The 27,195-nt window shown below is 34.6% G+C and overlaps 2 protein-coding genes and 3 long non-coding RNA genes across 5 annotated transcripts; 2 read left to right on the top strand and 3 right to left on the bottom strand.

Moving 5' to 3' along the window:
* Window positions 1-689: 689 nt before the first annotated feature.
* Window positions 690-4,509, bottom strand: LOC124452846 (cannabinoid receptor 1-like). Its single transcript, XM_047003475.1, has 2 exons — window positions 4,185-4,509; window positions 690-1,840 (listed from the first exon to the last, which is right to left on the bottom strand). The coding sequence occupies exons 1-2, from the start codon at window positions 4,365-4,367 to the stop codon at window positions 944-946; spliced, it is 1,080 nt and encodes a 359-aa protein (XP_046859431.1). The 5' UTR covers window positions 4,368-4,509; the 3' UTR covers window positions 690-943.
* A 6,266-nt stretch (window positions 4,510-10,775) lies between these two features.
* On the bottom strand, window positions 10,776-14,135 carry LOC124452679. Its single transcript, XR_006950840.1, has 2 exons — window positions 13,865-14,135; window positions 10,776-11,685 (listed from the first exon to the last, which is right to left on the bottom strand). It is a non-coding gene; the product is annotated as an uncharacterized LOC124452679 (long non-coding RNA).
* LOC124452677 lies at window positions 11,686-13,092 on the top strand. Its single transcript, XR_006950838.1, has 2 exons — window positions 11,686-11,881; window positions 12,268-13,092. It is a non-coding gene; the product is annotated as an uncharacterized LOC124452677 (long non-coding RNA).
* Window positions 14,136-15,235: 1,100 nt separating the features above from the next.
* On the top strand, window positions 15,236-17,830 carry LOC124452680. The gene is made up of 2 exons (XR_006950841.1): window positions 15,236-15,485; window positions 17,239-17,830. It is a non-coding gene; the product is annotated as an uncharacterized LOC124452680 (long non-coding RNA).
* A 2,419-nt stretch (window positions 17,831-20,249) lies between these two features.
* Window positions 20,250-23,541, bottom strand: LOC124453402 (cannabinoid receptor 1-like). Its single transcript, XM_047004224.1, has 2 exons — window positions 23,295-23,541; window positions 20,250-21,143 (listed from the first exon to the last, which is right to left on the bottom strand). The coding sequence occupies exons 1-2, from the start codon at window positions 23,475-23,477 to the stop codon at window positions 20,250-20,252; spliced, it is 1,077 nt and encodes a 358-aa protein (XP_046860180.1). The 5' UTR covers window positions 23,478-23,541.
* Window positions 23,542-27,195: the final 3,654 nt, after the last annotated feature.

Here is a 27,195-nt window from a genome sequence, read left to right as displayed (position 1 = left end):
TATAAACGAGTTTTCAACAAGCAAGGTACATTTATGTATATAATCTTCATATGTGTTTTGAGATGCATTTGAAATACACACTATAAGAATTGTAAATGCTTCACAAACCGGTATATTTTTTGTCGCCTCGTCGACTGTAAATGTATTTGTGCTGATAAAAGGTAAAGACGACTCTAAAGCAAATATTTGATTGATAGGCTGCAAGATTATTACAAAGATCACGAAAAGCGAGTAATCCATTTTAACTACACTTGTTTTGAATCCAACTACAACGCTTTATGCTTCTTGAGAATCCCTGTTTAAAGTAACTACAATAATTCTTAAGACGTCACAGTTCTGAGATCGCAGGGGTCTTATAATGACAGGACAGGCATTTTTCTTAACATTTAAGTAAACACAGCAAATTTAAAACCATTTAAAAATGGATGTGTGTGTGTGCGTGTGCGTTTGTGTGTTTTTTTTTCTTTAGTTCAACAGATAAAATCTTCGGGGATGAATGTTAATGTAAAAACCTTCAATTCATGCAAGTACTTGTCAAGACAAGAGTGATTAAAAAGAGAACTTTCAGTTGATTAAAAGGACAAATGCTATCCACATTGGAAGCATGTAGATAAAATTGAGTACTCATGGCAGCGAGAGGGATTTGTAACAAACCAAAACAGTAATTCCTTGAAAGAAAATAAGTAAAATTTTCGCAGTTAATAAATTGTATATTAGGTATTCTATATTAGTATTGTAAGACTATTTAGCATAGTTTTTATGTTAAGTACATGATCCTCATTTAAGTGCAACCACCGTCCAAAACATGACATCGTTCATTCAAGTTTCTATTGATTTATCAACAGTATAGAAACAAAGATATCTTAAATTCATAAGGCACAAATGAATGTCGTAACTATTACAATAAAGCTAGATAGCTAAAGAATCGAAATATTCAACTACTTTACACTTTTGTTGTCGTTGTTTTACTGCTAACCCTAACAAAAGGAGCATGATTGTAATTTTTGCAACGGAGGAATAAAGATATCAAACTGTTTCGATAATCTTTTAGACGCAATGCATAAACTATTGGATTGACGACAAAATTAACTATGGCAACAGGCTCATAATAATATGAAAATAATACCATTAAACCTGAAGCTCTGTCGTTTATTCTAGTTATGTACTCAATCTGTTTTGCTATAAAATATGGAAGGGCTGTAACAATGAGAATAAGATTGAGTATGATGACCGTTTTGGCGACTTCTCTCTGCTTCTTGTTTCTTGTATCGCTAGTTAGGGTTTCTCGCGGTGCAAGAATCTCTCTTATTATAAATATCTTCATGAAGACCTGAATAACTGTAGCCAACTCCAAAACAGACACGGTTGCCACAAAAAAATACATTCTCGTATTTTTAGAAATGTCGTCGATTTCAGGTAAGGCTAGTCCCAACGATACAACCCATCCGATCCCAATTATGAACACAACTCTTCTTCTTGTCATGAAAAATCGGCTTTTTACGGGATATTTAACTATCATGTAAGACTGGACTGTGAGAAGTGTAAGAAAAAAGAATGAGCCGATCAAACCAAATTGCCATAAGACATTTGTGTAAATTTGCCACTTTTCGGAGATTTCGATCTCCCACCATTTTGCGACAATTGAAGATGCAACCTTTGCTGAAGAAGCCATTGCGTCAGATATAGAAAGATTTATGATAGTCATCCATGCTCCACGGTGAAGGATCTTCAATGGATCACAAAGGATCACCAATATTAGCAGAGTGTTAAAAAGTATTCCTAATGATCCTATAGGTATGGTTGCCATATAAACCGATCCGTACGTCTTGTCTTGTTCTGTCTAATTTAGAAAGAGAAACCAAGTCTTGACTGGCTTTTTTAAAAAATGTTGAGTATACATTAAATAAATTTGATAAAATATCACTATTTTACCATACAATCATTGCTTTTTAGATCGGCTTTTATCATGAAATCAATCCATTAAAACGAGGATAAACGTCAGTTATCACATCAAGTGTACTTAAAGGACATGGGACATATATTTTTTCATGTCGCGATATCATTCATTGCAGTTTAGTATTCCGCAAAACATTATTTTTCCGGTTTGAAAACATATATTTAAAGCGCAATTTAGAATGAAAGTTTGCTTATTTCAAGGGCTGTTCCGCCATCTTGAAATGAGCAGCCAAATTAATTAGATTTCATATGTGACGTCACAACAGGGAGACTTTCGCTAATGAATATTGTTTATATTGCAAATTGACAAGCATTCTCATTTATTACGCAAAGTTTGGGACTTTTCACTGCTGTTACAGCACTCAAAATGGAAAATATTAACAAAGATGCTATGGTTCAGCCTTATATGTTTGAGCCAATGCCAGATGAATTTGTAGAGAGTGAGAATTCTGACTCAGAAAGTTCTTCGTCGAGCGAAGTAGATGATCAGATAGACGAGGAGTTTGAAGCTATGTATAGTTGGCGTAAAACTTCACTCAGTTGGTGTAAATGCGACCATTGTGAGTTGATGGCAAAAACGATTGAATGCTTCTGCTGTCATGAAAAAGCGGTTGAATATGACGAATATGATGGCAAACTTAAATCGGCACAGGATACAGGCTTGTCTTGCGTGACTGAACTTGCTTTCTTCAATCAAAACATATCGGCAAACGTCCTTGAAATAGATACTTGGCAGTATATTGAAGAGAACAGTCCGTTAGGTGATGACGAACTTGCCGTCATACACAAAATATACCGTCTTGTTGCGTATCGAAGATGTTCGAGATGGATTTTTTATATTCTTGGCAAGAAATGTCGAAGGCCATTTCCATCTTGCATGTACAAATGCATATACGGGGGAAGTATTGGTCATCTGATGCAATTTACACTCATTTCAAATATGCCAAGTAAATTGAAATTGGATTTGAGATATTTGAGATTTCAAGGCTTTTAAATTTTCATCATCTATTGTTGCATTTCATGGTTTGGCAGCCACAACTTTCCGTACATGGACGATTCTTATTCCTACAATAACATCGGCTTGTAGCACATTTTCCCTTGCAAAGACATACTATGTCATTTATTTTATCGTCGGGCAAAGCAGGCGTCGTGAATCTACTGTATTAACGCAGGAGCAACAGAAAAAAAGGGTTGCTATAATGTTTATGTTCTCCATCTTCAAATTTAAAAATTCCCGCGAAATGTCAATCCTTGTGTTGATTTCCCATGTAAACACGGATTGACATCACGTTTCGATCGGGATTGAAAGTCATTCCGGATTCATGTAAACACCCCCTATGACTTTTGCAAATATGTTTCATGAAGCTTTAGCTGTCATATTTGTTGATGTTTTTCATCGTCTACGATTTCCTACGAGTACGAACAAGAGCACGAACACGAGCACGAACATGGACATGAACAAGCTCCGATACAACCATACAATATGTATACTGAATATACAAATATATAACTTATTTTTCTTTTTTTTTATTTCATTATGTATATTGCATGTACATAATGTAAAAAAAGTGTGAAAAAATGTTTTTTTAAGAATAATTTACACTGACTACATCAAAACACAAATAAAGGTATATTGTGTTACCAGATATGCCTCCCAGTTGTGACGTCATTGCATAAATCTGCATATCTCATTATATTCAAAACAAATCAAAATGGCCGCGGAACTTTGAAATTGTAGTCAGAAAAACCTTTGTTACATGAAGACAAAAACTTTAGTTGAACTAACAAAGGTATATTATAAGTCTATGCGATATTTCCCGTTAATTAAGCCTAACTTAAAATATACGTCCAATGTCCTTTAATGCGCAAGTAAGTTAATATGTCCGGGCCCAACATTGAAATCATAATATTATACTAACATTCTGTTTCTTATCTACATAAACTCCCATTTCATGTATTTAATTTCTCAAAAAGTGTTTTAAATTAAAGTTGCAAGATCATAAATATAAGGGTGCGCTCCAACAGTCATTTGAATTGATGATAAGGTGCAAGCATCATATTGGACGAAGGTTTTCAATATTTCATTCCCAAGTGTAAAGGATACATAACTATAGTGTAAATGCACGTACTTTATTTAAACTGCAGCGAATACAATATATCAAATTAACATAAGCCTAAGCAAGCGAGCTGTTTATTTGAGCACTTTTTCTTTTCATTACTGAACATACCTTTTTATGATCATTATACGTTTGAAGGACCTGTTCTCTTAAGTCTTCACAGTGATCTGGTAATTTTTCCAACGCTGTCGAGCAACTACAGTTATATCGTTCATAAATTTCATCAAACCTCGCGTCACAGTTTTCACTTGGTTGAGGAAGATATGCCAATATAAATAACACAATGAAACGCATAGCAAATATTCTTAAAGACAATTAATCGTACTCTTCTCTTAATCGTTCTTCCAATGACAACTTTTAGCGTTATATAAGTCTTTCGTATGAGCTCCGAACGTGAGTTCAATGTACTAGAACGCTATTAAATTATGTGATTATTTACAACAGTCGTGAGAGTTCTATGTGTTAGAATTTATTTACAGGCTTTTTATATATTTGGTTAAAGAAGGTGCACTTATTACACAGCGGATAATGTACTTGAAATTTGAGGAGATTTACATAATTATAAAGTTAAGTGCGTAAGTTTAAGTAGCGCGTTTGGGGTGTAGATATAAAGCGGACCCAGACGACGGACGCGGACGGCGGACGGCGGACGCAAAACGCGCAAATAAAATGCTTTTAGTCCGTTCGTAAAATACTCTTATTCTACGTCGAAAAATAAACATTGAAAAAGCTAAAATAAAAACGAAACTAAATGATGCTTTTCAAAAGGAAGTTCTAGTTGAAAACTGAAATAGGAAAACTGAAACTGAAAACTTACACGTTTGTGTAAGTGTAGGATTGGCTATTTCCTCTATTGCTAACACATGAATCTAGATGAGTAATGTACGCATGTTATGTACGTCACTACAAACTCACTGTCATCTGAAAAAAAGATGTAAACATTAACAATTGATAGTCGTAGCGGGTGGATGATAAATTGCAATAACAGCTTTTACCGTGAGAAACACGTGATCTAATTGTAGATAGAGCAATTGATAAATTTGTGTTTTTAAGTGTGCTTAAAATTTTTATCAAAACGAGATGCCTATCATGCCTACACGAAGCATATGGACACCTAAAACGCATAACTTATTGTTTGTTGAAAATAAGTTTTTGATTAATAGCCATGCTTTTGGGAGCCACTGAGTATTTTTGTAAAACATATAGCAGCGGCAACTCCAATTAATGTTAGCATTTTGATTCAACGTTTTAAATCTGAAAAAAGAAGGCGAGAATTTTTAAATATGCGTTCTCCATGTTATTTCATTCTAGTTTTCCATGCCCTTCACAAAATGCTTTTCTTAGTTTGTGTAAGCTGTTGACTTGAATCGACTAGATATGATTTGCGTATGAAAAAACGGCTGTTCAAAACTGTCGTTGATCAATATGCTAGTCATGGTAGCTAGGTCTTGCAATCCTAATTCTCGGCTTTTCATTGCAGAAGCAAAGCCAGCCCGATCTTTTACTCTTAGAACGCAAATTTTTCAGCGAGATTACTCTCTTCATTTTATTTAGAAAATTAATTCAGTTGATTCTCTTTCCAGTAAGTGAACACAAAAATACTTTCAGTGATGCACCTTGTTAAATCTTTACGAAGGAATAAAAGCTAATCGAATTAACGATGAAATGACTTTTGTCGTTTAATGTTGAGAGACTTACAGTCTCGCACTCAACGTTTTGTCATCATGTGCAACAACATAACTAGCATAATATAAATCCTAACACGGTTTATTTTATATGCACATGAAAAACATGTGACTTGGACGAAATTTGAACTCGCACCTTCGGGATGTTAGTCCGCTGCTCTACGTGTTGAGGTACCAAGCCCACAGGGATTGGAGACGAGTCAAATCTCTTAAAACTACGTATGGACGAGAAGTTCTCGCCATGATAGCAGTTACTGGATGGCACCGTGTTTCGACTTTATTCCAAAGCATCATCAGAGAGATTATACATAATATAAATCCTTATAGTATCCTTATAGTTAACCTATTAGGATTTATATTATGTATAATCTCTCTGATGCTATTGATGCTATCGTACGCCAATGCTATTTTTTTATATATACGCAGATTAGATGAAATGGTTATGATACGTATTTCCATAAATTAGAAAGATTCTGAAGATAATGAAAAGCATTCACCGTTGCAATAATTACTTTAAGTCATTTAACTCAACGAGTAGAAAATATACTGACGCAATACGGTTTCAATGCCCTTAGCCTGTAAAATAAACTATTTAGCATCAACAACTTCAGTCATATAGCTAGTTATTCCAAAGCCATCATCAGAGAGATTATACATAATATAAATGCTAACACGGTTTATTTTACATGCACATGAAAAACATGTGACTTGGACGAGATTTGAACTCGCACCTTCGGCATGCTAGTCGAACGCTCTACGTGTTGAGGTAGCAAGCCCACAGGGACTGGAGACGAGTCAAATCTCTTAAAACTACGTATGGACGAGAAGTTCTCGCCATGATAGCAGTTACTGGATGGCACCGTGTTTCGACTTTACTCCAAAGCCATCATCAGAGAGATTATATATAATATAAATCCTTATGGTATCCTTATAGTTAACCTATTAGGATTTATATTATGTATAATCTCTCTGATGCTATTGATGCTATCGTACGCTAATGCTATTTTTTTTATATATACGCAGATTAGATGAAATGATTATGATACGTATTTCTGTATAAATTCCATAAATTAGAAAGATTCTGAAGATAATGAAAAGCATTCACCGTTGCAATAATTACTTTAAGTCATTTAACTCGACGAGTAGAAAATATACTGACTGCAATACGGTTTCAATGCCCTTAGCCTGTAAAACAAACTATTTAGCATCAACAACTTCAGTCATATAGCTAGTTATTCCAAAGCCATCATCAGAGAGATTATACATAATATAAATACTAACACGGTTTATTTTACTTGCGCATGAAAAACATGTGACTTGGACGAGATTTGAACTCGCACCTTCGGGATGCTAGTCGAACGCTCTACGTGTTGAGGTAGCAAGCCCACAGGGACTGGAGACGAGTCAAATCTTTTAAAACTACGTATGGATGAGAAGTTCTCGCCATGATAGCAGTTACTGGATGGCACCGTGTTTCGACTTTACTCCAAAGCCATCATCAGAGAGATTATACATAATATAAATCCTTATAGTATCCTTATAGTTAACCTATTAGGATTTATATTATGTATAATCTCTCTGATGATAGCTTTGGAATAAAGTCGAAACACGGTGCCATCCAGTAACTGCTATCATGGCGAGAACTTCTCGTCCATACGTAGTTTTAAGAGATTTGACTCTTCTCCAATCTCTGTGGGCTTGGTACCTCAACACGTAGAGTGGCAGACTAGCATCCCGAACGTGCGAGTTCAAATCTCGTCCAAGTCACATGTTTTTCATGTGCATGTAAAATAAACCGTGTTAGCATTTATATTATGTATAATCTCTCTGATGATGGCTTTGGAATAACTAGCTATATGACTGAAGTTGTTGATGCTAAATAGTTTGTTTTACAGGCTAAGGGCATTGAAACCATATTGCGTCAGTATATTTTCTACTCGTCGAGTTAAATGACTTAAAGTAATTATTACAACGGTGAATGCTTTTCATTATCTTCAGAATCTTTCTAATTTATGGAATTTATACGGAAATACGTATCATAATCATTTCATCTAATCTGCGTATATATAAAAAAATAGCATTAGCGTACGTCATAGACCCTCACTTATTCTTTCACGATACTTCTATTTCGTGTGAGCTTTCACATAAAATATACTGATTTATTCAAAATAAATTTTTAGAACAGAGTTAGAAACCGTTTTTGTCAGCCTGTATAAAGCAGTAAAATTTATGCAAAGCTCAAACGCATGTAACGTTGCGGAGGCAAGCGATTCTTCAATATTGCATAAAGTTATACAACAAGTATGGGTCTGTCACGTGGGCTAGAGAAAAATTTTGAATGACATGCTTATTTTAAATCAACACACCACATGTTATATGGAGGTACCTATATTTAGGCACTTGATTTGTACACATTTTCTCAGCATAGCTCTCCATTACTGTTATGTCTTGTGCTTTTTTATTCAGATAGCCACCTCTAACGATACTTTTATGTGTTTTCTGTATAAAAATATTGATAAAATCACAACCAAATGCATTTAAGTCCGATATGATCACATTTTTCGCCTCTACAATCAGTGACGAAGCCAGCCCGATGTTTTACTCATATGATGCAAATTTTTCAGCAATATTGCCATTCTGTTAAATGAAGATATGATCTTCGCACTTTGCTGGACAATTTAAGCAATCGTCTCAGGAACCTGAAAAAATCAGGTGACTCAACGGGATTCGAACCCATGACCTCTGCGGTGCCGGTGCAGTGCTCTGACCAACTGAGCTATGAAGTCACACAGTGGGGAGCAGGTCAATATTGTTGGGCTCATCCCGGGATTCGAATCCCGTTGAGTCACCTGATTTTTTCAGGTTCCTGAGACGATTGCTTAAATTGTCCAGCAAAGTGCGAAGATCATATCTTCATTTAATTTCAAACACCGCACTGCATAAAACATTCATATGACATTCCTTTCACGAGAAAACATGAGCCCAACAATATTGACCTGCTCCCCACTGTGTGACTTCATAGCTCAGTTGGTCAGAGCACTGCACCGGCACCGCAGAGGTCATGGGTTCGAATCCCGTTGAGTCACCTGATTTTTTCAGGTTCCTGAGACGATTGCTTAAATTGTCCAGCAAAGTGCGAAGATCATATCTTCATTTAATTTCAAACACCGCACTGCATAAAACATTCATATTGCCATTCTGTCTTTACTAAATTAATTCCATTCATTGTTTTTCCAGAAAATTAAAACAAAAATATTTACATTGTAAGAGTAACACCACGGCTAGCTTCGCTACTGTTTACAACAAAGTCTTGTAACTAGATGCTCGTTGATTTAAGTTGCTGTTGTTTCGCTGTTGTTAACTGGCTGACATCTTAAAACAGTGAAACTATTTTTGCAGACGGGTACCAAAAGTAAATCACATTTAGTGAGTTCCTTTTTTTTCTGAAATAGCCACTAATTTTGACCATATCAGTTTTTTTTGGAAGTCTGCCATTGAAAGGCAGGACATGCATATATTAATTTGTGTCCCCTCAATTATATAATGTTTGATACGACATTGTCATTTGGAAGCTTATTTGGTAAATTGATAAATAAATTCATGCAAAATATTCATGTTGCATCAAGAGGTGATCTGTATGGTTGAAAAACTATCTTCTATCTTGTAAAATACTTCTATGCTACATTAATTAATGACATCCAAGTACTTCATAAGACATAGCGAAACAACTTGTAATGGGTATATAAGTATTGGCTGTTTTCAAAATCTGTAAGGCGAAAAGAATTAAAATATTGTTGTTGCTAATGATTAAGTTTTTTTCATGCTTTAATTTCTCTCTTACATGTCTTTGTTCTTTGTTCACATGTGGATGATTTACTAACATTTGAAGCACATGGCAGTATACTCAACGAAAATTTGCACACAACTGTGTTGAGCTAAATAAGCACATCTATTATCTCATACCAAACACTTAAATGTATGCTTATATGAAAGTTCTCATTCATTTGCAATCTAGAATTTGTCAAAATGCAAACTCCCTAAAACAGCTATACCAATTTTATTATCGTCCTAACGAGAAAACCGTGGAAAGCAGATACAACTAGTTTTCATGGTTATAGTTTGGACGTTCTAAAAACTTAGGCTGTGCATACACTATACTGAATTCACTCATCACGACATTTCCATTTGTTTTAAAGGGGTAACTATTCTGAGCAAGATCTCATTAAGTTAATAGATTTAGAGTATTTGACTATGCTTCTGACGTTAAACAATTTCATTGCCTTTTAATAAAAAGGAAAATTACCCCGCTACGATGGTTATCCGTTATAGTTTAAAGGGGGCGTCAAATAAACCCTTCTCAAGCGTTATCCCTATGATTTTGTGTGATGATGGTTTTGAAATAAAACCAAAATATTACACTTTCAATATATAATGCCAACATTGTTGAAATTATAATATTTGACGGCTATGAACGAAACGCGTTGTTATTATTAAGCCCTTGATTTTGCTGAGCACGACGTCTTTACGGAGAAATATTGGACTGAGGTGTTTTTGTACAGAACGAGCCAGTAGGGAAAGGTTTGTACAAAAAGACAGAGGTCCGATATTACTCATGCAGTAAAGACAAGAGAGATTATTAAATGTTTAATTATATGGCGTTATTTGACCTGATACAAAGCTTGCTTTCTTTCTTGCCTTTGCTGTTTTGCACGGGTTGACTTTCTCTTTTCTAGTTTTTGTCAATAAAAAAGAGATCGTTTCAACATGTATCGTCTGGATAGTTCGATGGTTTTCCAATTGTTTCACCTTTGACTCAAATTCGCAAATGGTAATGTGTTTCGTTTTCTTTGCGTTTTGCTGTTTGCTTTACAAAGTGTGTTTACATTTGACTGTAAAATTACACGTTTTGGACCTTGTTCCATTACGGAAAAAAATAGACTGTCAAAATATTTCTGAGCCACAACAGCACGCCATTTTGCCGGAAGTAACGCTTGCCATATAATAAAACGAGTTATTATTAGTTCGGAGAGCATAAAATTTTCATACAATATAATTTATAAGACATGGTTAGATTATACGTATAAGTCAGACTTTTAAAATAGGCAACGTTGTTCGAGCAAATAATATCTTGTGAGTGTCAAGTTAACAACATATCTAGTTGTGCCAAAATAGTTATTGAATGGTTTAGTTGACAGACGTTTGATAAGTATAGAACAATAGGGTAAACATATTTATATAACAAACACAAATAGAATAAAGAATAAGAACAGGAATAAAGAGCTCTCGAGAATTAAGTATCAACTTCTTTTTCTACGAAAAAAAAAACTTTTTTAAAAACTGTGAATCAACTTCACTTTACCGACAACATTTAACTTGCAACCTGCAACATTATAGGTATACTTTCTCAGGAGAAAAACCATGTCTGGATAATGTCTTTGGCGGAGAGTTCAGCTATATGCTAACTATTATCATGCAAGATAAATTTTACGAATCATTTTTGTGGGTGATGTTTAAAACATTATAGTTTTACTTTCCCACATTTTGGTACATGAAACAATTTAAACACAAGCATAAAATGTTAATGCACAACGTCTTCATACTATTTTTGCTAAACAACACCACTTGAAAAGAAATAAAATTTCAATAAGATCCGTGTTTTATCCCTTCACCCGTGTTTTATCCCATCATCCATGTTTTATCGCCTCACCCGTATTTGTGCCATCCGTATATGTGTTTCATCCCACACAAAATAAAAAATTATGATTTATCAGTTTCCTTTTTGTTTAAAAGTCTCTGATCTTTTAAAACGATGTAGCAAATAATGTATTGCTATCGTTACCTGCAGCATAAATATATTATAAACGTATTTTGGCAACATCATAGCGCCTCAAGTGCAAATATATAATGAATGTGGCTTACACAATGATCTAGTACCCATTCTACTAGATACCTGACTCAGCCAAATTTGTATAGTAATGAGTGAGGCAAATTTCTACGCGGCCGCCATTTGCAAAGGTGGCAAAAGCACAATGGCGGCATATAAAAACATTAAGTCTGTGCTGAGAGAAATCGACTTTGAGAGCGTTTTTATGATGCTGTTCTACTGAAGTTGCATTAAAAATGGTGAGTAATTTCTTTAATATTGTTAAAATGTGTAAAATTTTTAAATACTTGAGATAGAGCGGTCTTAACGTGTATTTTGCGACCATAAACTAAAGGCTGAGAGTTACATAAGTATGAACTACTAATCGTGAGTATTTATTAATTTACATCTTCTTTGCTGTTCTCTATGCATTTTATCGTAAACCAAAAACATATTTACAGAAAAAAAGCGACAAAATCGCATAACAGCTATCCAGAACTTTGATTTGAACACAACGTTTACGGTTTATATGAATTATTTTACCTGAACAACATAATTTTAGATCTATTAACAATATGACTGCATCTTTGTAAAAATGCGCTTATTTTCACTATTTACAATAAACCACTATTAATTATTTTTTTAGGATTTACATTTCCTTGGTTGTGGTGTGGATGTTCATCGAAGTCGACTAGATTCCTTGAAATAAAACAAGCTTCGTAGATTGCTGGCGAACACCAATTTTGTTTTTGTGGAGGATATCTTTATTATATCTCTTACCATAGGTCGAAAGTCGTAAATTGATGTATTTTTCAATGATCTGTTTGATAAGCTGTGATGAATGTAGATCTTCAGTTATTGCTTCGTGATCAACATTATGCTCGTTGAGTTCAGGAAACAAGCTCTTTTCTGCAAGCTCTTGGTTAATAAGATGAACCATTATAGTCTTCAAGTTTCTCCTGCTGGAAATTTTTTGTTTTTTTGAACGAGTTTCATGAATGAGGACTTGAAAAGCTCTTTCAGATGCAAATATTATTTTGGTCACACCATTAGAAGGGAGAACAAGACCACCACGATTCTTCAAACTGATTAAAGATAAAGATGTAGTAGTTTGGAAGTGTGAATAATTATGATCATGAACAGATGATGATTTTTTTGACTTAAGCAAAAGAGCTCTTGCACATTCAGTACAGGTGATTCTATTGATTATCTTTTTTACAACAAACCCAGCAATATATCCAAGTATTGCTTTTTTGTATGATGACAGTGAACATGATTCTAATCCAGAAACTAAACTACTGACATATTGTGTGTCCTTTGGTGTCATCTCTTCTACTTCAAAGGCTGGAGCATTTCTTTTATTCCATTTTAATGAAAAAATAGAACCTGCAGATTCATTTTCGAAAGTCAAACAGTTTGCATGCTTGGAACCAATGATGGAATTTCTTAAAAGAATTTTTCGTAGACTGGACTTAAATTGTACAATATCTGGATTATTGTTGAAGCCATTCTTACCACGTATGCATGCAAACAGCAGCTCAAGGTGGTCTTGGGACATTTTGTATGTCAGAATGTATTTGAAAGGATCATGTTCCCTTGTAAGGAACATGACTTTCCTCGAGCAAATCTATTTTAGTTTTTAGCGCTTGGTGATGATGTTTCTGTCTCTCTAGCAGGAGGCTTTCTTTTGACTTTTAGATAGTAGTCTCTCGGAAAAGCGAACACTGAAGGTATCGCGTCTAACTTTAACTTGCGTTTATTGGCATTTTCAGTGTTATAATCATCCTGCAAAAAATGATCGCTGCAAAGAAAGCTGTTTGCGTTTGGGGTAAAGTTTTTTCGTTTCATAGCAATGACCCATCTTTTACAGAGGTCCTTATTTTCAATGGGAAATTTGTGAAAAGCTATGTTACTCTCTTTCAAAAAGCGATTTGTACATCCATACGCGGCGCACGATTTGACCATGAAAAATCGAAAATTACGCGCTTTGCAGCTAAAATGTGCTTCTTGAACGTTGTTTTAGAGTTGAGGATGTTATACCTGTGTTTGTTTTTAAGATTGATTGCTTTCAACGTTTTTCAACCATATATTTGAGTCAGTTTGACATGTAAACTATACTAACGTATATTGCGTGTTATGTTTTTTGCCACCTTTCAAGATGGCGCCCGCGAATAAAATTTGCCTCACCGTGACAACGGCAGTTAGATATCTAGAGGATTGGGTATAAGTCATTGGGCTTACACCATACGAAAAACATTAGATAATAACGTCAACAAGAGTTGTTTCATTAAATTAATTAAGCTGAGACATCACATCAACCTCAGTAGACCTGTCAACGTGAATCATACAGCTGCTTTACACTTTTGTGACCATTGTTTTATTGCTCTGATTAATCAGAGGAGCGTGATTTTTGTTTTTTTTATAATGGAAGAATAAGTAGAGTAAACTTTTGCGATAATCTTGTAGACGAAAAGAATAAACTATTGGATTGGCCACAAAATTGGCAATGGCAATGGGCTCGTAGTGATATGGAAACTTAATGGTCAATTATATGATCCGTCCTTAATTCTTCTTATGTACTCAATCTGTTTGGCAATAAAATATGGAAGTGTTGTAACAATGAGAATGAAAATAAGTATTATGACGGTTTTGGCCACTTCTCTTTGATACTTGTGTTGGATACCGCTTCTTAATGCTTCACTGGGTGAGAGAATTTCTCGTATTATTAATATCTTCACTATGATCTGAACTAATGTAGCCATTTCCAAAACGGAGACAGTAGCCACGAAAAAATACTTTCTCGTATCCTTAGAAATGTCGTCGATTTCTGGCAGTGCGAGTCCTAACGATACAGCCCACAAAATTCCAATCATGAACACAACTCTTCCACTTGACATGGCAAGGCGGCTTTTTACGGGATATTTTACGATCATGAAAGTCTGGAGACAGTGGAGAGTGAGGAGCGTAAGAGACAAGAATGAGCCATTTACACCAAACTGCCAGAAGAACTCTGTATAAATTCTTGATTTTTCAGTTAGGTCAAAGTCCCACCATTTTACAATAACTAAAGATGCGACCCTTGCTGAACAAGCCACCGTGTCGGATATAGAAAGACTTAGGATTGTCATTCATGCTCCACGATGAAGAATCTTCAAGGGATCACAAAGGATCAACAATATTAGAAGTGCGTTAAAAAGGATTCCTGCTGATCCTACAGGTATGGTGGCCACGTAAACCCATCCGTAATCATCTTCTCGTTTATCCTGATCGTGAGAAAATCAACAAAATTTTATCATGTGTAATTGCACCTAAACCTTGATGCATTATTTGTTTTATATATTATGTGATGCACACAATAACAAATTGTATATTTTAGTCCTCCAAAACTTATGCCTAGTACACACGATACCGTTGACTGTTGGTGCAACAGTCCCGAGTCTCTTTGGCCGAGTGAACCACCTAAACGTCACGAATTTCATTGTTTTTTAGCCTACGTCACGGTGGGAAATCGCTGCTGACTGTTGCACTTAAGCCCACGAACACCAAAATTTCATTCTGCCTGGTGCACTTGAGCCAGCGTTATAAATCTTCAAACCTTCAAAATTTTAATTACATGACTATGGCATTTGGCTTATTTATATCTTGAAGTCATCATGGCTGAAAGTAGGCATATATACGATTTTGGCTCATTGATTCAAGACAGTAAAACCAGCGAGATTTCTTCTGTAAGAAAAGATTATGAAGCAAAAGTCTCTGCTGCCATTCCGACTAAAACAGACCTGTTTCGAAAAGGAAAGCTGGCGAGAGATCTTAACGCAGAGTTGATTATCCCTTACCATATGGGAGATAGTTGGCGGCTTTAAAGTAAGTCGCTTGAAGTGCTTACTGCTTACTATGCTTGACATTGTAATGCATAGCTATAGGTCTATACTTGTATTTATTTAATGCTTATGGCTTACTCTCTTTGATGTTAGGAATATGATGGGAAGGGGCACATGGGGTGTTTATTCCCTGTTGAATTTATTTAAAATTCAAAGCATCCTGACCTGCAAGGGTTGTCAAAAATTAATTGAGTTTCAATTAATTGCAATTATTTGTAACCAATTAATTGATTGGACAAAGCATCAATTAAAATTAATTGTTTGGGCAAAACTCCCAATTTCAATTAATTGATTGGGCAGACCAATTTAATTGCAATCGATTATTGACAACCCCTGCTGACCTGCATTAACCTATTTAATCGAAATTTACTGTATTCTATTTTACAATGTCAATTTTCAAACTCCATGTCCAATATTGTTGGCTCAATGAAATTTAGCCAGTAGTATAATGCAATGCTTTGGATTAATGCCATAACTAGTGTGCACATAATTATGCATGTTGTTGTGCCAAGTTTATAAAGTGTCATGTAACATAAGATCACAAAACATTTTATTCACAACTATATGTTTGAATTTGGGTAATCCTGCATATTTATACTAGAGATTTCTTCGGATTAAAGTCACTGGTAGAAGCCTCTACATACTTCCTGGAGAAATCTCCACTCTAATTCTGCTCACATGGATATTGTGATTTCAAAGTTACTTAATATACATGAAAAAATAAGAGCTAATTATTTAATATTACATTACTTCAGGATATTTCATAGATATTTATATATTCCATATAATATGTTGTAATATGTGCTCAATGGGACAGACAGAGAGGGCACATTTTTCATACATTTTGCTTGTTTATAAATACTAACTTTCTGAGCTATTCAATGTGTTGAATGTAAGAGCTATGCTGGACCAACCATGTTATTCATTAGAGTTTTTCATTTTCAAATTGCAAGCCTAATATTGTGAGTTCCTGAAATTTAGCAAAGCAAACTGTAATTACATATTATTTCAGCCACAACAATTCCTTATTATTTCTTCCACACCTAGCTTGATATTGACTTTCATATGAAGTTGAAATATTGCTTTGAATCTTCTCTGTTGCTGTTATAACTGGAATCTTGAGTTTACAAGATGATGTTTTTTTGAGTGTATGCTCTCATTTACAATCATGCACAGTGTGCCAAATTTCTAAATTTACCATAAAACATTATGATCACAAAAGGGTGGGTACACAGCAAAGCATTTCATTTACATAGATTTGATGTTACTGTACTGTCTTTACATGATTATTATTACTCAAAATTACCCACTATACATAAAGATACTAGAGCAACAGTTCTGTATTGTAATTCTTTAACATATTTCATTGTATATTACATCACCATATTTTATTTTTGCATATGTGCATATGTGTATCCTGATCCTTATGTATAGAAGTCCTCACCATTGCTATTTGATTAAAGCTAGTAGGGCACATAGTATTAGCTATTAGGTACGTACTTATACTCCCCTTGAAAGCTGGTGTCATGAATTTGGTTGGGAAAGTATAGCACTGGCATTACCATGCTTAGATTCAATTATCTAAAAAAATATTTATGGATTGTTAAAGGTAACCCAAAAAAATACACTTTAAGGCTTGATGAATGTTCCCCTAAAAGGCTTTTCTTTATCAACATAGAGTCAATAGTGATTTTATTCAATAGACTTTCTAATTTTTATTGCTTGTGTAAAACTAGAGGTGATGGTAACTGCGTGAACATTTCTTTGCTATATCTACGTGTCTTTTTCTGCTGTTGGAGAAGTGATATTATCAATCAAAGAAGAAGAATAACATTTATCATTACTTGTTGCCTGCCTTTAGTACGATGATTACATCGTGAACATTTCTTTGCTATATCTACGTATCGTTTTCTGCTGTTGGAGGAGAGGTATTATCAATGAAAGAAGAAGAATAACATTTATCATTAGTTGTTGCCTGCCTTTGGTACGATGATTACATCGTGAACATGTCTTTGCTATATCTACGTATTGTTTCCTGCTGTTGGACGAGTGGTATCAAGTGTGATTAATGGTCAAAAACTTGTGCTTCATTTGTGAGATATAAAAGGTTTCTTTGCGTTTCACGACAAAAAATATGCCAAGCTTCTACCTTTTCAAAATCACTCGTGGATTGGAATGATACCTTCCTGATTGTAAGTTTTGGCGAAGGTATGAAACTTGATAAATCTGATAGTAGTAATGAAAATGTTTAAAGGTTAGTGGAATTTTAGATTTTATATCATTGAAATTTGCGAAAAGTTTACAAACTAAGTAAAGCCAAGTTTTTTTAAATTCTGTTGTCAAAACGCAGGAAATCGCATTTCCGACGGTCTAAAATATAAAATTTTCCGGGGGCATCCTCCCAGACCCCCCTACAGAGCTAGCGCCTTTGGCGCTCGCAGTGGTGCATCAGTCACGAAAATTGCTGGATCCGCCCCTGCTACTGACGCCATCAAGTTTTGTATGACTTAACTAAAAGCTAAATAATATGCAATCAAGATCCCTATGAAGTTTTGGAGAAGTAAAATTAACTAAGCAGAGAAATAATAACACTTCAAAAGGCAAAAAATCTGACAGAATGTTCGAAATCCTACCTTTGCACAGTAAACAAATTCCAACAGCGTCTTATAAGCGGATTATTGTCGATATATATCATACATTATGTGCAAAAAACTCAATGGTACAATTTCATATGTTTTAGTAGTTTTACTTTAGAGATCGCTTTGTGGTAATTTTACTCTATAAGAGTTGACGTCATTTATGAAAAGCGGACTTGTTCAAGGACCTATTTATGGACTGAAAGCCCAATATGAAAGAAATTATTAGTTATTAAAAACCACCTGTTGCCATTACATAAACCTTCGAAATGACAAATATATTTAAAGCAAGAACAATAATACGATGTTGAATTTTATTGCACGTTTTATTGCACCTTAAAATTAGATGGACCAGATGAGGACCACATATTGTTATATACCAGTTTTTATATGTTAAAGTACAACTATATTAAATAATACAACGTATGTTTTGTCCATGATTCACGTTTAGTAAATTTTAACATTTGTATTGTTTTATCTTCAACATCTACAAACACACATAACTTTTTTTAAGAATTATACGCATGCCTTGCAAAAAAATTAATCAAAGTAGCAGAAAAAATTATAATGCACACGGCATCGGCTTGCTTCTACCTCGTATTAGTAACTTACACAGGTCCGCCTGACTCCGTCATTAGTAGTAAGCAAAGCTTTACCCAAATTCAAGTTAATTGTGATATATGTATGGCATCGAGCATATTTACAAAGCACTTGGTATGACAAGAAAATTATTACATTAAAATTCCTTTTCAGTTAGTTTACACCATTATGGCAGCTTTTATATTAGGTGAAAGCGCTCTATCATTAATTTAGATTGTTCCTGTTTGTTAAGTAGCTACATGTCATTTCCTTCAGTGTCTTCCTTTTTACAAAAATAGAGGCACTGAATAATGTTGAAGAAATTTGAATACTGTTGTGGGTAACATATGTATGTAAATTATACACTCCAAATAAATTATTCAGAAAGTTTTGACCTAATGACATATTTTGTATCTTTTAAGTGCATCCATGCATTTGAATAAAATACTATTATAATACCCTCACAGAAAATGTTTGAATATCTTCAGCAATCCAGAACCTTGCAGACTCATTCTTATAAATTATCCTAATAAATAGAGGTTCGGACAAAGTCAACCAGATGAATCATCCGTTTTAGCCCATTTCTTGTATAAACGAGTTTTCAACAAGCAAGGTACATTTATGTATATAATCTTCATATGTGTTTTGAGATGCATTTGAAATACACACTATAAGAATTGTAAATGCTTCACAAACCGGTATATTTTTTGTCGCCTCGTCGACTGGAAATGAATTTGTGCTGTTAAAAGGTAAAGACGACTCTAAAGCAAATATTTGATTTATAGGCTGCAAGATTATTACAAAGATCACAAAAAGCGAGTAATCCATTTTAACTACACTTGTTTTGAATCCAACTACAACGCTTTATGCTACTTGAGAATGCCTGTTTAAAGTAACGACAATAATTCTTAAGACGTCACAGTTCTGAGATCGCAGGGGGTCTTATAATGACAGGACAGGCATTTTTCTTAACATTTAAGTAGACACAGCAAATTTAAAATCATTTAAAAATGGATGTGTGTGTGCGTGTGCGTTTGTGTGTTTTTTTTTCTTTAGTTCAACAGATAAAATCTTCGGGGATGAATGTTAATGTAAAAACCTTCAATTCATGCAAGTACTTGTCAAGACAAGAGTGATTAAAAAGAGAACTTTCAGTTGATTAAAAGGACAAATGCTATCCACATTGGAAGCATGTAGATAAAATTGAGTACTCATGGCAGCGAGAGGGATTTGTAACACAAACCAAAACAGTAATTCCTTGAAAGAAAATAAGTAAAATTTTCGCAGTTAATAAATTGTATATTAGGTATTCTATATTAGTATTGTAAGACTATTTAGCATAGTTTTTATGTTAAGTACATGATCCTCATTTAAGTGCAACCACCGTCCAAAACATGACATCGTTTATTCAAGTTTCTATTGATTTATCAACTGTATAGAAACAAAGATATCTTAAATTCATAAGGCACAAATGAATGTCGTAACTATTACAATAAAACTAGATAGCTAAGGAATCGAAATATTCAACTAGTTTACACTTTTGTTGTCGTTGTTTTACTGCTAACCCTAACAAAAGGAGCATGATTGTAATTTTTGCAACGGATGAATAAAGATATCAAACTGTTTCGATAATCTTTTAGACGCAATGCATAAACTATTGGATTGACGACAAAATTAACTATGGCAACAGGCTCATAATAATATGAAAATAATACCATTAAACCTGAAGCTCTGTCGTTTATTCTAGTTATGTACTCAATCTGTTTTGCTATAAAATATGGAAGGGCTGTAACAATGAGAATAAGATTGAGTATGATGACCGTTTTGGCGACTTCTCTCTGCTTCTTGTTTCTTGTATCGCTAGTTAGGGTTTCTCGCGGTGCAAGAATCTCTCTTATTATAAATATCTTCATGAAGACCTGAATAACTGTAGCCAACTCCAAAACAGACACGGTTGCCACAAAAAATATTCTCGTATTTTTAGAAATGTCGTCGATTTCAGGTAAGGCTAGTCCCAACGATACAACCCATCCGATCCCAATTATGAACACAACTCTTCTTCTTGTCATGAAAAATCGGCTTTTTACGGGATATTTAACTATCATGTAAGACTGGACTGTGAGAAGTGTAAGAAAAAAGAATGAGCCGATCAAACCAAATTGCCATAAGACATTTGTGTAAATTTGCCACTTTTCGGAGATTTCGATCTCCCACCATTTTGCGACAATTGAAGATGCAACCTTTGCTGAAGAAGCCATTGCGTCAGATATAGAAAGATTTATGATAGTCATCCATGCTCCACGGTGAAGGATCTTCAATGGATCACAAAGGATCACCAATATTAGCAGAGTGTTAAAAAGTATTCCTAATGATCCTATAGGTATGGTTGCCATATAAACCGATCCGTACGTCTTGTCTTGTTCTGTCTAATTTAGAAAGAGAAACCAAGTCTTGACTGGCTTTTTAAAAATGTTGAGTATACATTAAATAAATTTGATAAAATATCACTATTTTACCATACAATCATTGCTTTTTAGATCGGCTTTTATCATGAAATCAATCCATTAAAGTGGTTCTATGACGAAAACTTAACGTTAAAAAAGCATCGATTTTAGCATTCAATAGTTTAAACACATATCAATTATTGCTTTCCTAAAATGTAAGCAAAAATAATAATATAACGAGGGAGTTATGAACATTTGAAATGTCTAATTTTCATGTCCGCCATTAAAATCGGCCATTTTGAATATTTGCAATCAGCAAAGGTCTGTGACGTCATAGTCTTAACACGGCAAGAAGCGCACGTGTGAAAGTATACAAAGTAATACATAAAAAGAGCAAAAAAATGTCAAATTCAGCGAGATCTAGCTCGCTCTCTGAGTCTTCGATCGAGACAAACGCATCGATTTCTTCATCGGAATTTATGACGGCAAATTCGGACGAATCTAATTCGGAAATTTTGCCATTTGCCGATAATATTGAACCGCTTGCTTCCCCCGATGAAATTGCTGAGTACGAAGCTGCAGTTGCAGAAGAACGGCGGGTTGAAGACATGCTGCAAGATCGTTTTGATGCCCGTGTTGATGTTACTTCATGGTAAGATGTCATTCTTAGTGTGTTACATTGATCTGAAACGTCTGCCGTTAGCTATGATAACTTTATGGAAACATACAATTTGGCCAATTTTAAAGGTGTGAATGTGGCCATTGTTCGTTGGATCTTGTATTCAACCCTCAAGAGTGCCGATGCTGCATGGAAATAGAGCAATGTCATGGTAAAATGTATCATAACGAAATCGATGAAAGGAAATGCATTTTGGATCACCCTGGCTTTAACGAAGTTTGCCTGAACGAATTTGTTCTTCAAATAGCAGCTTCGTTATGTTCAAAGCCTGCTAGGTTTAATTCTTCTTTGTTCATGCTGGATACAGACACTTTATTTTGTATTTCCTTTAAAACCTTAATATAAATGTATATTATATATTGGAAGTTTGCCTGGATGTATTATTGCTTCTCTCAAATTGTGTAAATTTATCAACTGCAATATATATAAGTGTATAAGAGTTGAAACTTGTGCTAACGTTGCTCTCTTGACGTTGTTGGTGTTTGTGATTTCTTCCAAATAGTAGGTACGGCACCAGGTTTGTGCCGTCTAGTCATACCACCCAAATGGAATAAACGCTCAAAACAATCTTCCGAGGAGTGATTCGAACAAATCATAAATAGAATTTCGCGTGAACTCGGATTAAAATTTGCGCGCTTCCTCAGAACGAATTTAACCCAAATTCTTCTCAAAGACTCGTCGTTTGGGCTTTTATGTAATGAAATGCCTGTACTTCTATCAGACTTATTACTACAATCTTGCACGACACATCGTTGAAGGCATGTTAAAAAAATTGAGTTATACAACCTTTCAAATCTCTATTTGTAGATAATGTTATATTGTAAACAGCCGCGAGTTAAGACTATGACGTCACAAGCACCTTCCTACATGACAATTCAAATATGGCGCATTTTAATGGCGCCTCTTGAAGTTCAAGTTTTATCGCTACGTAACTCGAGCAGCATGAAACACATTGCGCTAAAATTTCGCCAGAAGACATTTTTTTACATACACTATCAATCTATGAAAAAAAAACGAGAGGCAAAATTTTCGTCATAGTACCACTTTAAAACGAGGATAAACGTCAGTTATCACATCAAGTGTACTTAACGGGCAAGTAAGTTAATATGTCCGGGCCCAACATTGAAATCATAATATTATACTAACATTCTGTTTCTTATCTACATAAACTCCCATTTCATGTATTTAATTTCTCAAAAAGTGTTTTAAATTAAAGTTGCAAAATCATAAATATAAGGTGCGCTCCAACAGTCATTTGAATTGATGATAGGTTGCAAGCATCATATTAGACGAAGGTTTTCAATATTTCATTCCCAATTGTGAAGGATACATAACCATAGTGTAAATGCACGTACTTTATGTAAACTGCAGCGAATACAGTATATCAAATTAACATAAGCCTAAGCAAGTGAGCTGTTTATTTGAGCACTTTTTCTTTTCATTACTGAACATACCTTTTTATGATCATTATACTTTTGAAGGACCTGTTCTCTTAAGTCTTCACAGTGATCTGGTAATTTTTCCAACGCTGTCGAGCAACTACAGTTATATCGTTCATAAATTAGATCAAACCTGGCGTCGCAGTTTCCACTTGGTTGAGGAAGATATGCCAATATAAATAACACAATGAAACGCATAGCAAATATTGTTAAAGACAATTAATCGTACTCTTCTCTGGTTGACGTTCTTGCAATGACAACTCACTGTCATCTGAAAAAAAAGATGTAAACATTAACAATTGATAGTCGTAGCGGGTGGATGATAAATTGCAATAACAGCTTTTACCGTGAGAAACACGTGATCTAATTGTAGATAGAGCAATTGATGAATTTGTGTTTTTAAGTGTGCTTAAAATTTTTATCAAAACGAGATGCCTATCATGCCTACACGAAGCATATGGACACGTAAACGCATAACTTATTGTTTGATAAAAATAAGTTTTAGATTAATAGCCATGCTTTTGGGAGCCACTGAGTATTTTAGTAAAACATATAGCAGCGGCAACTCCAATTAATGTTAGCATTTTGATTCAACGTTTTAAATCTGAAAAAAGAAGGCGAGAATTTTTAAATATGCGTTCTCCATGTTATTTCATTCTAGTTTTCCATGCACTTCACAAAATGCTTTTCTTAGTTTGTGTAAGCTGTTGACTTGAATCGACTAGATATGATTTGCGTATGAAAAAACGGCTGTTCAAAACTGTCGTTGATCAATATGCTAGTCATGGTAGCTAGGTCTTGCAATCCTAATTCTCGGCTTTTCATTGCAGTAGCAAAGCCAGCCCGATCTTTTACTCTTAGAACGCAAATTTTTCAGCGAGATTACTCTTCATTTTATTTAGAAAATTAATTCAGTTGATTCTCTTTCCAGTAAGTGAACACAAAATATACTCAGTGATGCACCTTGTTAAATCTTTACGAAGGAATAAAAGCTAATCGAATTAACGATGAAATGACTTTTGTCGTTTAATGTTGAGAGACTTACAGTCTCGCACTCAACGTTTTGTCATCATGTGCAACAACATAACTAGCATAATATAAATCCTAACACGGTTTATTTTATATGCACATGAAAAACATGTGACGTGGACGAAATTTGAACTCGCACCTTCGGGATGCTAGTCCGCTGCTCTACGTGTTGAGGTACCAAGCCCACAGGGATTGGAGACGAGTCAAATCTCTTAAAACTACGTATGGACGAGAAGTTCTCGCCATGATAGCAGTTACTGGATGGCACCGTGTTTCGACTTTATTCCAAAGCATCATCAGAGAGATTATACATAATATAAATCCTTATAGTATCCTTATAGTTAACCTATTAGGATTTATATTATGTATAATCTCTCTGATACTATTGGTGCTATCGTACGCTAATGCTATTTTTTTATATATACGCAGATTAGATGAAATGATTATGATACCTATTTCAGTATAAATTCCATAAATTAGAAAGATTCTGAAGATAATGAAAAGCATTCACCGTTGCAATAATTACTTTAAGTCATTTAACTCGACGAGTAGAAAATATACTGACGCAATACGGTTTCAATGCCCTTAGCCTGTAAAATAAACTATTTAGCATCAACAACTTCAGTCATATAGCTAGTTATTCCAAAGCCATCATCAGAGAGATTATACATAATATAAATGCTAACACGGTTTATTTTACATGCACATGAAAAACATGTGACTTGGACGAGATTTGAACTCGCACCTTCGGGATGCTAGTCGAACGCTCTACGTGTTGAGGTAGCAAGCCCACAGGGACTGGAGACGAGTCAAATCTTTTAAAACTACGTATGGATGAGAAGTTCTCGCCATGATAGCAGTTACTGGATGGCACCGTGTTTTGACTTTATTCCAAAGCCATCATCAGAGAGATTATGCATAATATAAATCTTTATAGTATCCTTATAGTTAACCTATTAGGATTTATATTATGTATAATCTCTCTGATGATGGCTTTGGAATAAAGTCGAAACACGGTGCCATCCAGTAACTGCTAGCATGGCGAGAACTTCTCGTCCATACGTAGTTTTAAGAGATTTGACTCGTCTCCAATCTCTGTGGGCTTGGTACCTCAACACGTAGAGTGGCGGACTAGCATCCCGAAGGTGCGAGTTCAAATCTCGTCCAAGTCACATGTTTTTCATGTGCATGTAAAATAAACCGTGTTAGCATTTATATATTATAATCTCTGATGATGGCTTTGGAATAACTAGCTATATGAAGTTGTTGATGCTAAATAGTTTGTTTTACAGGCTACATTGAAACCGTATTGCGTCAGTATATTTTCTACTCGTCGAGTTAAATGACTTAAAGTAATTATTGCAACGGTGAATGCTTTTCATTATCTTCAGAATCTTTCTAATTTATGGAATTTATAGGGAAATACGTATCATAATCATTTCATCTAATCTGCGTATATATAAAAAAAATAGCATTAGCGTACGTCATAGACCATCACTTATTCTTTCACGATACTTCAATTTCGTGTGAGCTTTCACATAAAATATACTGCTTTATTCAAAATAAATTTTTAAAACAGAGTTAGAAGCCGTTTTTGTCAGCCTGTATAAAGCAGTAAAATTTATGCAAAGCTCAAACGCATGTAACGTTGCGGAGGCAAGCGATTCTTCAATATTGCATAAAGTTATACAACAAGTATGGGTCTGTCACGTGGGCTAGAGAAAAATTTTGAATGACATGCTTATTTTAAATCAACACACCACATGTTATATGGAGGTACCTATATTTAGGCACTTGATCTGTACACATTTTCTCAGCATAGCTCTCCATTACTGTTATGTCTTGTGCTTTTTTATTCAGATAGCCACCTCTAACGATACTTTTATGTGTTTTCTGTATAAAAATATTGATAAAATCACAACCAAATGCATTTAAGTCCGATATGATCACATTTTTCGCCTCTACAATCAGTGACGAAGCCAGCCCGATGTTTTGCTCATATGATACAAATTTTTCAGCAATATTGCCATTCTTGTCTTTACTAAATTAATTCCATTCATTGTTTTTCCAGAAAATTAAAACAAAAATATTTACATTGTAAGAGTAACCCACGGCTAGCTTCGCTACTGTTTACAACAAAGTCTTGTAACTAGATGCTCGTTGATTTAAGTTGCTGTTGTTTCGCTGTTGTTAACTGGCTGACATTTTAAAACAGTGAAACTATTTTTGCAGACGGGTACCAAAAGTAAATCACATTTAGTGAGTTCCTTTTTTTTCTGAAATAGCCACTAATTTTGACCATATCAGTTTTTTTTGGAAGTCTGCCATTGAAAGGCAGGACATGCATATATTAATTTGTGTCCCCTCAATTATATAATGTTTGATACGACATTGTCATTTGGGAGCTTATTTGGTGAATTGATAAATAAATTCATGCAAAATATTCATGTTGCATCAAGAGGTGATCTGTATGGTTGAAAAACTATCTTCTATCTTGTAAAATACTTTTATGCTACATTAATTAATGACATCCAAGTACTTCATAAGACATAGCGAAACAACACTTGTAATGGGTATATAAGTATTGGCTGTTTTCAAAATCTGTAAGGCGAAAAGAATTAAAATATTGTTGTTGCTAATGATTAAGTTTTTTTCATGCTTTAATTTCTCTCTTACATGTCTTTGTTCTTTGTTGTCATGTGGATGATTTACTAACATTTGAAGCACATGCCAGTATACTCAACGAAAATTTGCACACAACTGTGTTGAGCGAAATGAGCACATCTATTATCTCATACCAAACACTTAAATGTATGCTTATATGAAAGTTCTCATTCATTTGCAATCTAGAATTTGTCAAAATGCAAACTCCCTAAAACAGCTATAC

The sequence above is a fragment of the Xenia sp. Carnegie-2017 genome, unplaced genomic scaffold (assembly GCF_021976095.1).
Source record: "Xenia sp. Carnegie-2017 unplaced genomic scaffold, XeniaSp_v1 HiC_scaffold_25, whole genome shotgun sequence".
Taxonomy (NCBI): domain Eukaryota; kingdom Metazoa; phylum Cnidaria; class Anthozoa; order Malacalcyonacea; family Xeniidae; genus Xenia; species Xenia sp. Carnegie-2017.
This window is presented reverse-complemented; position numbering and strand designations above follow the sequence as displayed.

Coding starts and splice junctions, on each gene's coding strand:
- LOC124452846 (XM_047003475.1), bottom strand. CDS start 4,367: ATGCGTTTCATTGTGTTATTTATATTGGCATATCTTCCTCAACCAAGT. Junction 1,841..4,184: donor CGTATAATGATCATAAAAAG/GTATGTTCAGTA, acceptor TTTCTAAATTAG/ACAGAACAAGACAAGACGTA.
- LOC124453402 (XM_047004224.1), bottom strand. CDS start 23,477: ATGCGTTTCATTGTGTTATTTATATTGGCATATCTTCCTCAACCAAGT. Junction 21,144..23,294: donor AGTATAATGATCATAAAAAG/GTATGTTCAGTA, acceptor TTTCTAAATTAG/ACAGAACAAGACAAGACGTA.